The following is a 12,873-nucleotide window of genomic DNA, read 5'->3' on the forward strand; positions in this document are numbered from 1 at the left end:
AGACCGATGTCACCGAGCATACTGCGCATGCGCAAGCTCGACGACGACTGACCGGCCGCCATCTTAGTTGTAGTTCTCGGAGCGCTTGTGCCGCTGCGGTTTGCAGGACTCTCCGATCAACTTGCGCCGTGTGAAGAAAATCGACTTCGATCAACATCGCATGTGCTTGACATTACTACTCAGACCTTCTAGGTAAGTGTTTCAACGAAGCTTATTCTTTCTTACAGCGTAGTTTATAAAATATCACGCTATATTGCACAGCTGTAGCGGCCGGATCGGCCCGGCATAAACCGACGAGCCGGCGTGGTCTTTCCGTGCATTTATTCTGAAACAGAGAGGTTTGTGACCCTGAGCTGGTCGTCAGTTAACGTTTAGATTATGTAAGTGGTGTAGTCAACGTAAGGCAATGTAAAGGTAGTTGCCAAAGGCTGTATGGGCCGCTTCGCGGAAGTGAGAAGCATCGCGCTGATCGTATTTCGCTGCATTAGCGACGGGCATTTGCTAAACACATTCCGAGTGTGGTGCAGTTGGAGCTTTCCGAGCACTGAAAAACCGAGCAGTAAAGACGCACGGAAGTGCAGGTCCGATATGTTGTCGCTGTGTTGCGCGCTCGATTCTGCCGTTCTTGTAATGCGCCCTTAGCGGTCAGCTGATCCCGCCGATTACGCGCGCCTACGTACCGTCGCTCTGACCACCACCCAGGCGATACGCAACAAGGAGAAATATAGGAAATGGAAAGGCTGCTTTACATATTAGATTATCGTGACGCGCAGCCGAGAACGCCTGTGTAGTGGGTGGCGAAATGCCGATTTGTCTAGTTCGCTATCATGCAGCCGTCTCTGCTGCATCGGTCATCATGGGTAGCTAGCCACTGACTGGAATGTGCTAAGAAAAATTTGTCGCTCGCGGAGAAACGTGCTCGCCCAAGCACTTGAAATTTTACGGAGCCGTAGTTCGTGCCGCGTTCGTGCTGCATCGGTTATCATGGGTAGCTAGCCACTGATGGGCATGTGCTTTAAGGGCTAAGAAAAATTCGTCGCTCACGGAAAAACGTGCTCGCCCAAGCACTTGAAATTTTACGGAACCGTAGTTCGTGCCGCGTTCGTGCTGCATCATCATTCCTTTTGCATTGATGGTTATTGTGTATGGATAGTTTGTTGCTAGCACTTTCCAAAAGCAGCTACGTTTTCAGTGGAGCTTTGTTTGTGGAAGACGACCAAGTTAGCACTTTAAGCAGCATATGGCTGTGGGAGTTAGCTGCATGTGTGCTGGTCCTCGTAGTGTGGTCATCTAAGAGTACGGTTGAAACAGTAAGAATAATCACGCCATATAAACCTTTGGCTTATGAAATTTTATTATATGACAAGCTCATAAAAGTGTGTTAGCACTTGACTATGGTAGGTTGCAGTATGCTAAATATTGTTTTGTCGCAGGCCTGTATATCGTGATCATGGCATGTAGACCTATAACCGACAACCAGGAAAAGTGGACCAGTCAGACAAAGTCACTGAACCCATTCTTTGGAAAAGAACACATCTATAGGTATGTACAACATTGTGTTAAAATGGAACCAATTTATAAATAAGCCGAGACATGGGTTAAAGCTTGTTTTTCAGTGCGTCCCCTTGCCAGAACACATAAGTAACCTTTCTTAGGGTGATTATGCCACCACAAAATGTTTGTTGACAAATAACACCTATGAAATTTCTCCTTCAAGCACGTTGAGGAGCAAAATTATGACATGGCAATGAATGTAGAAATAATCTGAGCCTTTCGGAACAATAACGAAAATATGAAATAGTATGTGCCAACTTTTTGAATGCCACGGGGCTTTTAAGACAGACAGCATTCGTTAACTTTCAGCTCTTGCACGCAGCAGCTTGACTTAAATGACATTGAATTTTCAGCAAGCACATCCACAGAGTGGTATAAACATCTGCATGGCACATATCATTACCTAATTATTTATTTGGACCTGTTGTAGCATCACAAGGACATTTTTTCAGGGAGGTTACAGAGTAACAAACACCTGTATACAAAAAGTGCAGTGCAAGAATTTAATATTTTACTACAAAGATGAAAAAAAAGGGATGACAAATAGGAAGGATTTGAACACAAACAAAACTGGAAGCACAGAAAGAGAAAAAACAACTACATAATAAACCTACAAAAAGGGGCAGGTCATGAAAGCATCCGGCAAACAGTCAGTGTGTGCAACATAAAACTGCACTTACACACTGCAAAATAATAAGCTTGCTTAACGAGTGAGTGCTCCAAATCTGCTGGACATGCCAGGTAATGTCCTGTCATGTAGTACCAGAATGTGTCGCAAACTATGGGAGGCCTACTATCAGCAAACAGTGTCTGACACACGCGCATGATTCCACTTAATCCTTCAGCATTCCTCAAAAATGTGAGAGTTCATAAAGGCACGTGGAAACCTGCCAGCACACTGCGAGTTTGGAGTAAGCCAGTTAAGTCTGTGACATAATAAAAAATCCTCACACTGGTCTTTTCTCATTTACTGAAGCGCTGCTGCGTCAAATGCTGACGTTTCAGACATTCTCAAGGATTGAGCTTTCACTCTGACAGAAATTGTTTGCCTTCTGTGTTCCCAGTTTGCTTTTAGTGTATTCTAGACATAGGTCGGCAAACTCACTCATGAGTCAGCTCAGTCCAACTCACTCAGACTCAGATCGAGCCATGAGTCTGAGTTTGAGTGAGTCCGGGGGAGTAAAATTTTCGTGAGTGTGAGTACGAGTGAGTCCGGTTGGGAAAAAAAATTTCGTGTGAGTGAGTCCAGTTCAGGAAAAATTTTGGCAAGCCTCAGCCTGAGGGAGCCCTAAGCGCAATATATAAATTGTGAGTGAGTCTGAGTGAGCTCCATGTTTTTTGCCGACCTATGATTGCAGATATATAACTGTGTTTGCAGTGTTGAGCTGCGGGTAGGTGCTTGTCCTTGGTCAGTAGCTTGTTATCGCTTATGCTTTACCAGCTGGATTGATTCATTAACTCAGTTGTTCAGCACAGTACACTGTGACAAAAGGCAGAGAGAGAGAGAGATACTGTTTTATGAAGCTTGAGGGGTCATTTACCACACAATTATAATCTTTCAGAACAGTTCTTGAACTCCAGTTATAAGTTGCAATTCCATAAAAATGGTATTATTCATTTTATTTATCTTTCCAGGTGTACATCTGCACTCAATAAGTTGCACACCATATGCTGACATTATAATATTTCATGCAGGTACATAGAAAGCAAAGGTGCTCAAAAACATCGAGATGCTGGGATACGCCTCTTCACTTCAGGACATTTGCAGAAGCTGCAGTTTTTGGAAGGCAGTGGTGCAGAGACCGTTGTACGTGCAGAAGTGCTAGCTTCCATGACTACTAGGACCCTGTACAAGGCATCCATCAAGTTGTATAAATGTGATGGTGAGGTAGTTTCGGGGAGCTGCACCTGCGTTGCAGGCAAAGGTGCAGTGTGCAAGCACATCTGCTGTGTCTTGTATGGTTTAATGTACATTGCACAGCATGATCTGGCATCTGTGCCAGACTCTCTCTCGTGCACAGAGACAGAAAGACAGTGGTACCACCCCAGAGACCCCAGGAAGGTCACGGAAGATTTTGAGAATGTAGTCTTTTCCAAGGACACCTGCGACAGGATCAGCTGTGCACCAGAACGACACCAAAAACGAATTCAGTATTCATCTTTGAAAGCAGACAGAAAGGTGATGAAAACACCCAGCCTGATAAACTTGCATGGCAATCTTAAGAAATGCGGCCTCGACTGCTTTGCCGACATTCTCGAGGCAAACGACTTCTTGCCCGTGAGAATTGCAGAAACAGCAAATTGTGCTGAAGAAGACAAAGGAATGCCGAAACGATGGCTTGATGCTGTAAAAGCTGGAAGTGCAGTCCAGTACACAGTTAATGACGTGAATGCTGTGGAGAATGCCACAAGGCTCCAGAGTGGATCACCCATGTGGCATCATTACCGGAAAGGAATTATAACTGCATCATCGGCGCATAGAGTGTACACATGGGTGAATAGTACGTGCAAAAGAAAGATGGGGCCCCATGATGTGCGCTCTCTGCTAAGCACTATCATGGGTAAGAAAGTGCGTGCTACTTATGCCATGAAGCGGGGCCTTTTATGCGAAGACAGCGCAAGGAAGGCCTTCCTTGAAAAAAATAAACAGCACGTGGACATCGACGTGAGGCAGTGTGGTCTTTTTTTATGCCGCAACCATCCTTTCCTTGGGGCAAGCCCAGACGGAATCGCTACATGCAGTTGTTGTGCACCACGCCTTTTGGAGATCAAAAGCCCCATGAGAATTGATGCATTTTGCAAGAATGAACTGCGTGGTGGATGCCTCAAAGCCAGCAGCAGGTATTTTACCCAGGTGCAGACACAAATGGGGGTTACCGGTCTGAAGAGTTGTGTCCTCTTCGTGTACAGTGAAGAAAAGTGTGTGCAAGTTCCTGTACTTTTTGATGAGGCATTCTTCACTGAGCTGGTGAAGTGCTGCAAGTTTTTTGCTGACCAGTACCTGGTGCCTTATTTCTCTGGAAATTGGCAGCTTTCTTAATCAGTGTAAATTTACTGTTCCTCTTTGTCATCCCTTTCTGCATGATTTATATTCTGCTGGTGTATGATGTACTATGCGTAATCTCACTTTAATGACGTGTGCAGAAAATTATCCTCGGTACTAATATATCCCATGTATCATGTATCTGGCCGAGGAGTGGCACAAAGCTGCTACATAGCAGCTCTCTATCTGTAATAATAAGTGTTGGGGCTTAATGTCCCAAAACCACGATATGATTATGAGACACGCCGTAGTGGAGCGCTCTGGAAATTTCGGCCACTTGGGGTTCTTCAACGTGCACCCAAATCTAAGTACACAGGCCTCAGGCATTTTCACCTCCATAGAAAATGCATTGTGTAACACAAGAAACTGCGAACATGCATCGTTCAAGCTGGTTTATGCGAGGAATACCCCAATGACGTTCAGTGCAATGTGGCCAAATGTCACCAACAAAGCCAATCTTGATCTCACAATTTATCTACAAATGAGCCAAAGAAGCAAGACTGCTTGCCCTCCTGCATATCAAGACCCAACAAAGGATTGACACTCATTACTTCAATGTTCAACGATGCCACAAGGACTACCAACTGGTTTGGATTATGGACCTTGATACGACATAGCGAGAACCATTTGTGATGGTACTTAGGACCTTGCGATGTATGTGGACATATTGGTGTACTGGACTATGATGTCATGCTTGGTGGCATGACGGAAGAACTGTTCCTGCGTGCTACCTGAAGTTTGCCATCTGCTGCAGCCCATGCGATTATTTATTTTTATGTGACCTGCTCATATTACCACTGCTCAGCACAAAGCATGTGTCTTGCCACTATCTCTGTACTGCAAGTGTTTTTTGCCTGCACTGTGAATAATATATTTTCTCACCACAAGTACACCCCAATAAACAACTCATTCTGTACTGGTTAGATTGTTTGCGTCTTCACCGACACAACCACGTGAACAGTAATTTTGTTTGAAAGAAAAACCGTAGAAAAAGCTTTATTCCTAACTGTAGGAGGTCGAACGTGTCTTCGCTTTGAGCGCCTAAGAATGGTTTTGTCTTTCGTTAAAGTTTCAAGATGTTGAGACACTTACACTAGCAGCAACGTTTAGATAAAGCAATGAAACTGTACATAGGAGAGTATTCACTTTATTATTCAGAGGGCATTAACGCATAATTTACAAGAGGTGGACAGAAACAAAGTAAACACAGTTATCTTGTACTGGCATAGTTCAAGCAGCTCATGAGCACAGAGGGAGACTGTTGGATCATGTGTGGGAACACTGATAATTTAATTGTACGCTGAAATTCTTTCATATGGCAGCCACTGGTTCAACATATATCAAAGAAGTTATCACACATGTGCGTAACGTGCATAGCAGTGCGTAAACCTTTCCTGCAATCAACAGTGCAAGGACATATTGATACATTAATGCAAGACATCACTTAGGCAACGAACAGTCCCTGAACATCATTGCTGACAGTCTCTTGAAAGTGCTGGTCACTGTGCCATCACTTTCACAAAACAAGCAAATACATCACTTTCCTTCTAGCGCATGCCCTTGTTTGATCATGCAGAAGTATTCAGATGTCTGAATGAAAAAGTGCTAGCTAACTGAAAACATGTGAGGTTAGGACATGAGTGCTAATCTCGCATATTAATAAATACAGTAAAATCTTGTTAATTTGAAAGCCATTAATTCGTAAAATCAGATAATTCAGGCGCGCTCTCTGGCCCCGGCCAGCATAAGTGTTGTTTAATGGAATCAAACCCTCCTTAATTCGGTCATGATTGGCCGCAACCCGGTTAATTCGGACGATTCTCAAAGCGCACCCCACACGAAGCACCACAATCGTGTGGTGCAAAGGAGCGACAACAGTGTTCGCAGGCAACCGAAACGAGGTGGTGCAATCTGCATCACTACTGCCATCAGCGTGAACTGTATGGGAACAATGTTTCCAGTTAATTTTGAGGTAGCACGTTTCGGGTTAGTGAAGACAGGAAGGTCGTGAGCCGCGGTTACATTGTAGACAAGGTCACAAGTGGCGAAAATTACTGCTTTTAAACTGCTCTTATGAAAAGTGCAGGATTTACTTATTCGTCAAGAAAATAGAAGTGTATTGACATTACACACACTTAATTTTTTTTCTTGATACTTTCGATAATTCAGAATTTAGTCAATTCGGATATTTTTTTCGGTCCTGTGAGATATGAATCAACAAGCTTTTGCTGTACAAATTTTTACGGGAAGATCAAGGAGCAGAGACGCACACAATGGAGCCACTGAAACAAGAGTTTGGCATTAACTTTTGACAATGTCTAAATTTTCCTGACCATCTCAAAAAGCAGTTTTTCTAGTGTTCAGCTGGGTGTAGTTTTCAGCAAAGGTGAATCAATGAAGTTAGACAACAGGGCACAGATCTGCCACACTTAGTTGAGTTGTTCAGCCATACTGTTTGGGAAAATCTGTGATAGTATTCTGAAGGTTTTCACCCTCCTGATGACTCTCTCAACATGTATTCGCACGCTTGCGATTCGTCTTGTTTCCTCTTCGTCTTTTTCTGACAGCTGCGGCCGTCCACCCATAAAAGGAGGAATGTTGAGACCTAACGAACGTGTCTTACATTCATCTGCAATAGTGAATCCCCTATCGGCCATGATGCTGCGCCCAGGAGTGAATTTATCTAAGATTCCACAGTGATTGGTCAAGGCCTTGTCCGACAAACGGCCAGGTGCTAGGTCCGAGACAAATGTCACAAATCCGTTGGGGCTGCAAACAATCAGTCCCTTGGCGGTATTGTGCTTCTTGTACAACGAATACGTCTCACTTTGAACGCGAAAAGATGACGGTGTTTCAATGAAGATCTCTGTGCAGTCGAGGATACCGTCCACGGTGTTGAATCCCTTGGAAAGGAAGGCTTGTGGGCGATACTTGTCACACAGATCTGGTGGCATCCATGTGGGCACCTGCATCATGCGATAAAAAAAAAGCTTCTTCATTCCACAGAACCATGTTTGTGTGGATAACACCATGGCAAAATATAAAGCATCAAAAGTACTCACTTATATTCAATTTAAAATATGCCTTAAAACTGAATTTGTGAGAAGCGACAACATGCAACTCTCCCGAACTGCTGCTCTTGTGAACAGAGCTCGGGAAGTCAGTCTACATTTTCATTTTGAAGCAGTGCAACAAATAGGCACAGAGAAGTGAAGACACGAGTGCCGACACTTGTACAATATACGGAATGATGCTTATTGTTTATGGCGTTTTTGCAATAAGCTTTGTTTCCCAAATAATTAGTATATTGGCACATATCCATTTCGTATATAATTTTGTAAAATTTTCCTTAACGCTTCAGTTAAGAGAGGACTGGTGTCATCCCTTCTTTATACATTCGTGGTCCGCCTCGGTGGTACAGTGGCTATGGTGCTCGGCAGCTGACCCAAAGGTCGCGGGTTCGATCCCGGCCGCGACGGTCGCACTTTGGTGGAGGCGAAATGGTTGAGGCCTGTGTACTGTGTGATGTCAGTGCATGTTAAAGAACACCAGATGGTCAAAATTTCTGGAACCCTCTACTACGGTCTCTCATAACCATATCGTGGTTTTGGGACGTAAAACCCCAGATATTATTATTATTGTACATTTGTGACACTGCTACATCATTACACTTGCATGATTACATCCTTATTTTCAGTTGACGTTGTGCATAAACTTGTTTGCGGTGTCACGTTTTTATTTATTAAACTTATTTGCATTGAGGAAAGAAATACTCTACTGCATCGCAGCACAAAAATAATGACTTACATGAACCAATATGACAGCAAAAGCTCACAAGTAACGCCCTTCCCACAATTGCCAACCAGCCGCTGTGAACGGCACGCATGTTATTCTTAAGTCACATTTTCAATATTTCTGTCCACTGCCATGCAAATGAGACACAAATTATTTTCTGCTGAAAAGAATACATCTAAATCGAGGCATTCTTCCTACCTTCTTCATGCGATCAGACATATGGATCTATGGAATTAGCAACTGGCTTATCCATAGAGCTAGATTCTGTAGGCATGACACCTTTCCCTTCCAACTTGAACTCTCGTATTCTTTCTCTGAAAAAAAAAAACCAGTCCAATCTCTGGATAATTTGACAACCAAGATCAAGGCAGTTTCACTCATTCTGTATAGGCACAACAAGTCCAAGCTTCATTCGAAGAGCATCACGCATGGTGATCATGGTGCCCGCGCAAAACTCGTTGCAGCCACCGGCTAACCGTGGTGTCAACCAGCAGCCATACGCTCAGGTGTTCCCTTTAACAGTGTATTGCTGTGTACATGCATTGTGTAGCTGAAATAGCACACATACACTGTTTAGTTGGCAATATTGTATTGCAGGCTGAAATCTATCGTATTCTCACAACACATCTTGAAAGTGCCTACGAGTATCAATAACTTCAGACATTCCGTTAGGTTGTACCACACCATGGACTAGACTTTTTCTCACATCAATGTGAAAATAGGCGTCTTTTTATACAAATAACGTAGTAACGATGATTATGTGACTGTCAACTTAAAAGTGTTTTTGCATACCTGGCGTAGCTTGTTGTGTAGGAAGTCAAGCCAGGTTACCCATAGGCGGGACACCGTGCTCTCCGACACATCAAACCTGTAAATGAAGAGAGACTTCCACAATGTTCTGTCTTGTATCATATTAAAACAATGCAAGAAGCAGCTAGAAGATGGAGGGTTGAAGTGACGGGCACTCGTAGGAAAATTGAAGAGCCCCTAAACTATCTCCTTTATTTTTTAACATTTCAAGTAAATGCATGCATCGAATTCGGAATGTCACAATCATCGGTATCAAACACAGCAGTACCATGTGCCGCAGGTGCACCACAAAATAAAAATAAACAATGCAGTGTTCCTCTCTGGGTCATTCGCCATTCCCAGCATTGGTTGCGACGTCACCAGGAGAACCTGGTCACGTCAACAGCAGAAAGAGCCCGTTTGTCTGCCTGCAAGTATGTGTCCTCCCTGCTTATCCTCCTTGCTCAGCAAGTAGGAACCATCAGCCAAGAGAAGAGATGAGCCAATGTACGGGGTGTAGCGAAGGAAAGAGTGAAACGAGCGAGGGCCGCATTTAGATATCAAACACGCTTAACTCCACTATTACAGCATTACTTCAAAACATTCTCAAAGGAACATGTTCGTTGTAGTCTCATGTGCAACTGCAACAACACAACTAAATTTCAACCACTGTGTGGATTAGGAGTCCTTTAACTAGTGCCATGGGAGGCACTTGTCGTTCAGGGCAGCAGCTATAGAAAAAAGTCACTTTGTCGAAAAACTAAACTCCAATAATATTCCTTGTTAAGTCCTATCCTTGCATTATAGCATGATAGTTTACATGTGCATGTTGTAAGCATTATAAATTAATGCAAAAGTTACAATGATGAGAAAACATGTTGCATTTCCTTTGCACCTAAGGAATACCACTTCATTTAGAGAACATGTATATTTGAATGACAGCAGAGAGGTTGACAGTCAAGAACAGGGTTAGCTCACCTGAATGCAAGGTCGGCTCCGTCAAGTCCCAGCCGAAGTCTCATAAGCACAATTATTAACTGTGTCTTGAGCGGCAGCAGAAACTTTCTGTCTTCATTTGCAGTTCCTTTCATATTCCAAAATTGCAGGCTGTTCACGTCGTCTTCTAACAGCGACCAAAATGCCTCCAAATGCAGGCGTGATGCGAATCCAGTATAGTAGCGCAGTCTCTTTTCGTTCTGAGCCAAGACATCGTATTCAAACTCTGTTCTTTTTGTTTTGGAGGCCTTTCTGAGGCAACCACTCAAACGTGATATTTCAAGCACCAAACATCTGTTCTTTTGCTGAAGGCGGTTATACAGCCTTGCTGAATCTGCATTAGCCTTTGTTTTCTCCTCTAACTCCTTCTTCAATGCAGTAATTACTGCTTTAGCTTTTTCTAGTTCCTGCTCAAGATGGTGAATGGATTCTTGCTGCCTCTTTAGCAGATCATTTTCATTGTGCTCATGATATGTATATGAGTGTTCTTCGAATGTATCACAAGCAGTGTTCTCAGTGGCACTGCACAAGTCGGTGCTGTTTTCATCATTTGATGTTTCCTCGCTGTGTGGCTGTTGCACTTCAACACGGTTGGCAGGTAGAGTGCGCTGTATCAGTGGAAAGTAAAGAAGAAATCTCATTACATAAAGAAGATATTTAAACAGCTATAGCACTGGCAAATTCCTTTAATGGGAAAACTCTGCCACAGCAAATCATTCTTCTCCAAGGTGTATAGAAAAAGTAGCAGAAATTCGTGTCAACACACTGGTGTAATGAATAAATAATCTACTTATTTGTCACAACGTACTCTGTCAGCTGCTACGTTTAAATTATGTGCATGCTGAGTGATGCCTTGCCATAAAAAATGGACTTTCATACCTTCACTTGAATTTGTCGACGCTTCTTTATAATTTTTTGCTTAAGTGGAAAGACTGTCGGTACCCGAACCATATACGTTTTCTTCCCTCCTTCGAAGTGTTCGCCGCAAACTCTGTGGCCTGTTGTGGGCACGAACTTTGAGAACCTGCAAAAAATGTCGTATTTTTTGTCCTTTTGTGGTAAGGTGGTGCAGTGGCATAAATCATGGGGATTTCTGACACCCCTTGTGTTCGTGCATGCCTTGCAAGTGCCTCCCAAAGCACTTTCAAAGAGCAGAAACAAAGTACAAAAGTGAAAGCTGCTTTCTCTTTCAAAAAGCACTGAAGAGTACGAACTTTCCAAAATGTTACGGGGTGCTCCTGATGTGTTGCAAATGTTTATTATGATTGGCTTTAAATTAAAAAGTAAGTAAACAGTTGACGGTAAGTAAATGTTGACAGTTTGGCGGAAGCCGCTGATGATAAATTGTGAATCTGATTGTCAGGCTATGGTTATGTTAATTATAAATAAGTCATCCCAAACATAATGACGCTTTACAATGCAAGAAAGTTTCCAGGAGTGAATCGTGGGAGGCTACTATTAACAGGTATACATGCTGGGGAATGAAGCTGAAACGTTTGTTCACCGAGCCCCCCTTCCCCCCCCCCCCCCCCCCCCCCCCCCCCATAAAAAAAAAGTACGATTTTTCTGGATTTGCGCCACTAGCGTGGTGGGTGGAAGTTTGTGGAGCGGATTTCTAACCAGCGACTCGCTCCGCGATTTGCCTAACGTGAGCGTCATCAACATGCACTGCGCCGAGTAGGTGATCCCGGTGATAGTGCACGCAAGAGATCGTAAATGATCAAGTGTAGGCTAAAATCAAGTTTAAAAAATATCGTCACAAATTATTACGAAACATTTGCGATATGGGCATGCTGACAGGCTTCCTCTGTTATATGCGCGATTAATACAACACCCTGAAACAGCCTCTGCCGTAGCACTGATGCCTAATGAAACGCGCATACCATAATCGCATCAATATTATTAGTCTCGCGTTCCGGATAAACACGCCGCACAAGCGTTTCGAACGCCGCGCGCGCTCTCCTGTTTTGTAAATGTACAGCACCTGATACGATTATTCTTTATATAAATATACGCGCGATGAAATACCTTTTTCAGCATAGGAAGTTCGGAAGACGCCGGCCGACATGGCCAGACTGTATCGCGGCTGTGACATGAAGGTATCTGCGCTTACCGTGGAAAATACACTTTTATACGTGCCTCGCTACACTTTATTTTAAGTCAAGTCGATCGGCTAATCTGAACTGAGTAAGCTAAATGCCCTAACGCAGCAAAAAACAACAAAAGACAGACTTACTTGCCACGCTGTCCAGCTCTGTTGATACGCTGCAGCCAAAGCTGCCGAAGCTTCGTCTCTTTCGGGAACACGTAAAATCCGAGGCCCTTTCGTTTCGAACTGTTGTTGAAGCATCCAGGAACACAACATGTGAATCCACCCATCGCGGAAAATAAATGAAAGTTAATAAATCTCACTGCGGTGCGGCCCGCCGCAGCAACGAATACACGGGCGCGCGGACGGATGACTACAACTACCGGCATGCATCACGGCAGCGGTGGCGTAGTGAAACTAGCTGGTGAGATCGGTCTTGCGCCTTTTCCTTTCCTCAACCTCTCCTCCTCATCCTCCTACGCCTTGCAGCGTGTCAGCGCATGACTTTTTGACGCCGCGCCCTCTCCCTGGGGAGAGAGAGGGCGCGCAGCTTCGCGTAGCCGCGCGCCCTCTCTCCCCATAGGGAGAGGGCGCGGCGCCGCGTCAA

At 44.0% G+C, this 12,873-nt stretch overlaps 2 protein-coding genes across 2 annotated transcripts; one reads left to right on the top strand and one right to left on the bottom strand.

Annotated features, from left to right (window-relative positions):
• Positions 1-6,092, top strand: LOC119400245 (uncharacterized). The gene is made up of 3 exons (XM_037667258.2): positions 1-192; positions 1,434-1,542; positions 3,250-6,092. Exons 2-3 carry the CDS (start codon positions 1,451-1,453, stop codon positions 4,592-4,594), a joined length of 1,437 nt encoding a protein of 478 aa, XP_037523186.1. The 5' UTR covers positions 1-192; positions 1,434-1,450; the 3' UTR covers positions 4,595-6,092.
• A 934-nt stretch (positions 6,093-7,026) lies between these two features.
• Positions 7,027-12,647, bottom strand: LOC119399147 (uncharacterized). Its single transcript, XM_037665962.2, has 5 exons — positions 12,414-12,647; positions 11,057-11,201; positions 10,160-10,785; positions 9,185-9,260; positions 7,027-7,563 (listed from the first exon to the last, which is right to left on the bottom strand). Exons 1-5 carry the CDS (start codon positions 12,554-12,556, stop codon positions 7,027-7,029), a joined length of 1,527 nt encoding a protein of 508 aa, XP_037521890.2. The 5' UTR covers positions 12,557-12,647.
• Positions 12,648-12,873: the final 226 nt, after the last annotated feature.

This window comes from Rhipicephalus sanguineus, chromosome 7 (assembly GCF_013339695.2).
Source record: "Rhipicephalus sanguineus isolate Rsan-2018 chromosome 7, BIME_Rsan_1.4, whole genome shotgun sequence".
In the NCBI taxonomy this organism is placed as follows: Eukaryota; Metazoa; Arthropoda; class Arachnida; order Ixodida; family Ixodidae; genus Rhipicephalus; species Rhipicephalus sanguineus.